The following is a 1,342-nucleotide window of genomic DNA, read 5'->3' on the forward strand; positions in this document are numbered from 1 at the left end:
TGTTCACACTGTCAAAAGTAGTAGGGGACATTCCTTCTTGTATTTTAAAAAATAATTTGATTAAGGTGAGCATTAGTTCTTCAAAACCTTGATAGAATTCATTCTTAAAGTTATCTAGGATTTTAGTTTTCAAAATATTTTTCATTACCCTTTGAAATCCCAGGCTTGTGATTGGTTTGCTCAGTTCTTTTCCTGAGTTAGTCTTCATAGATTTTGTTGATTTAAAACTTTAATAAGATTATCAAATATATGGGAATATAGTTCTATATAGTAATTGTGATATTTTGTATTTCTGTGCTATCTGTAGTGATTTCTCTTCTATCATTTGTCTCTGTTAGTGTTTTGTGTATTCTTTTTGTTACTGTTGTTAGCCTAGCTAAAGTTTTCTCTATTTTGTTTATCTTCTCAAGGAATCAGTTGGTAATCTCATTTGTTTTTTTGATTGTCTTTTTGATCTCCATTTCATTTATTTCCACTCATTTTAATGATTTACATTCTTACATTAACTGTGTGTCTTATCTCAGTGGATTTTAGTAATACCCATTTCTATATGCAAGACCACTTGCTCTAATTTGATTTAGGCTACAGTTATTCAATATTGTGAACCTCACATTCAAGCCAATAGGCCTCCTTCTGTGCCCCAAGTGTAACCCCTCTCCAGCATTGCATCCTTTGCCTGGGTGCTTGTTCATGTATCCAATTATCCAGTATAATGCTGGAGCCCGGTTTTGTCATCTGTCTTAGACTACAGCAGTAAGGAGCTATCAATGATTGTTAATACTTTCTTTATCCGTAGGTCCTGTTATCTGGGCAGAGGTAGGAGACACCATTAGAGTCACCTTTCATAACAAAGGAGGACATCCCCTCAGTATTGAGCCTGTTGGAGTGAGAATCAATAAGGCCAACGAAGGCACGTACTATGCTTCACATTCAAGCCCCACAAGCAAAAGTGAGTACAGTACTACATAACCAACCAACAGTGTTTATTAACCCACTGTGCTGGTCACCCAGAAAATCTGTCCTGCAAAGACAGAAAGCAAGAACTTCAAACGAAACTGCTCATATATGATTTCAGGCATCATGTGAAGATGCAAGTAAATTTCGTCCTATTTCCAATTGATTAATGAATTTTTGTCCTGCTTTAATTGGGTGATTATTGGCAATGCTAGTACTCACTTATTTGGATTGTATCAGTTACCTTACTAGAGTAATATTTTTATTTTTAACTTTTTAAAAAATATTTATTTATTTATGCATACAGAACTATGGTACAGGCCAGAGGTACAGGGAGGGGGGCTGAGAGGATTCACCAGAGACAGAGTGGGGAGCAGAATAGGCCAAC

The 1,342-nt window shown here is 35.8% G+C and overlaps 1 protein-coding gene across 3 annotated transcripts in view; it reads left to right on the forward strand.

The window, feature by feature from the left end:
• Positions 1-1,342, forward strand: part of LOC101620700 (ceruloplasmin) — a 61,024-nt gene that overhangs the window by 20,594 nt on the left and 39,088 nt on the right. For all 3 annotated transcript variants that reach the window (XM_012724931.1, XM_012724930.1, XM_012724932.1), the window contains exon 8: positions 797-949. In XM_012724931.1, the coding sequence (XP_012580385.1) occupies positions 797-949 (153 nt within the window). The remainder of the gene's footprint in view (positions 1-796; positions 950-1,342) is intronic.

Source organism: Condylura cristata, unplaced genomic scaffold (genome assembly GCF_000260355.1).
Source record: "Condylura cristata isolate star-nosed mole 26May11 unplaced genomic scaffold, ConCri1.0 scaffold00014, whole genome shotgun sequence".
NCBI lineage: Eukaryota > Metazoa > Chordata > Mammalia > Eulipotyphla > Talpidae > Condylura > Condylura cristata.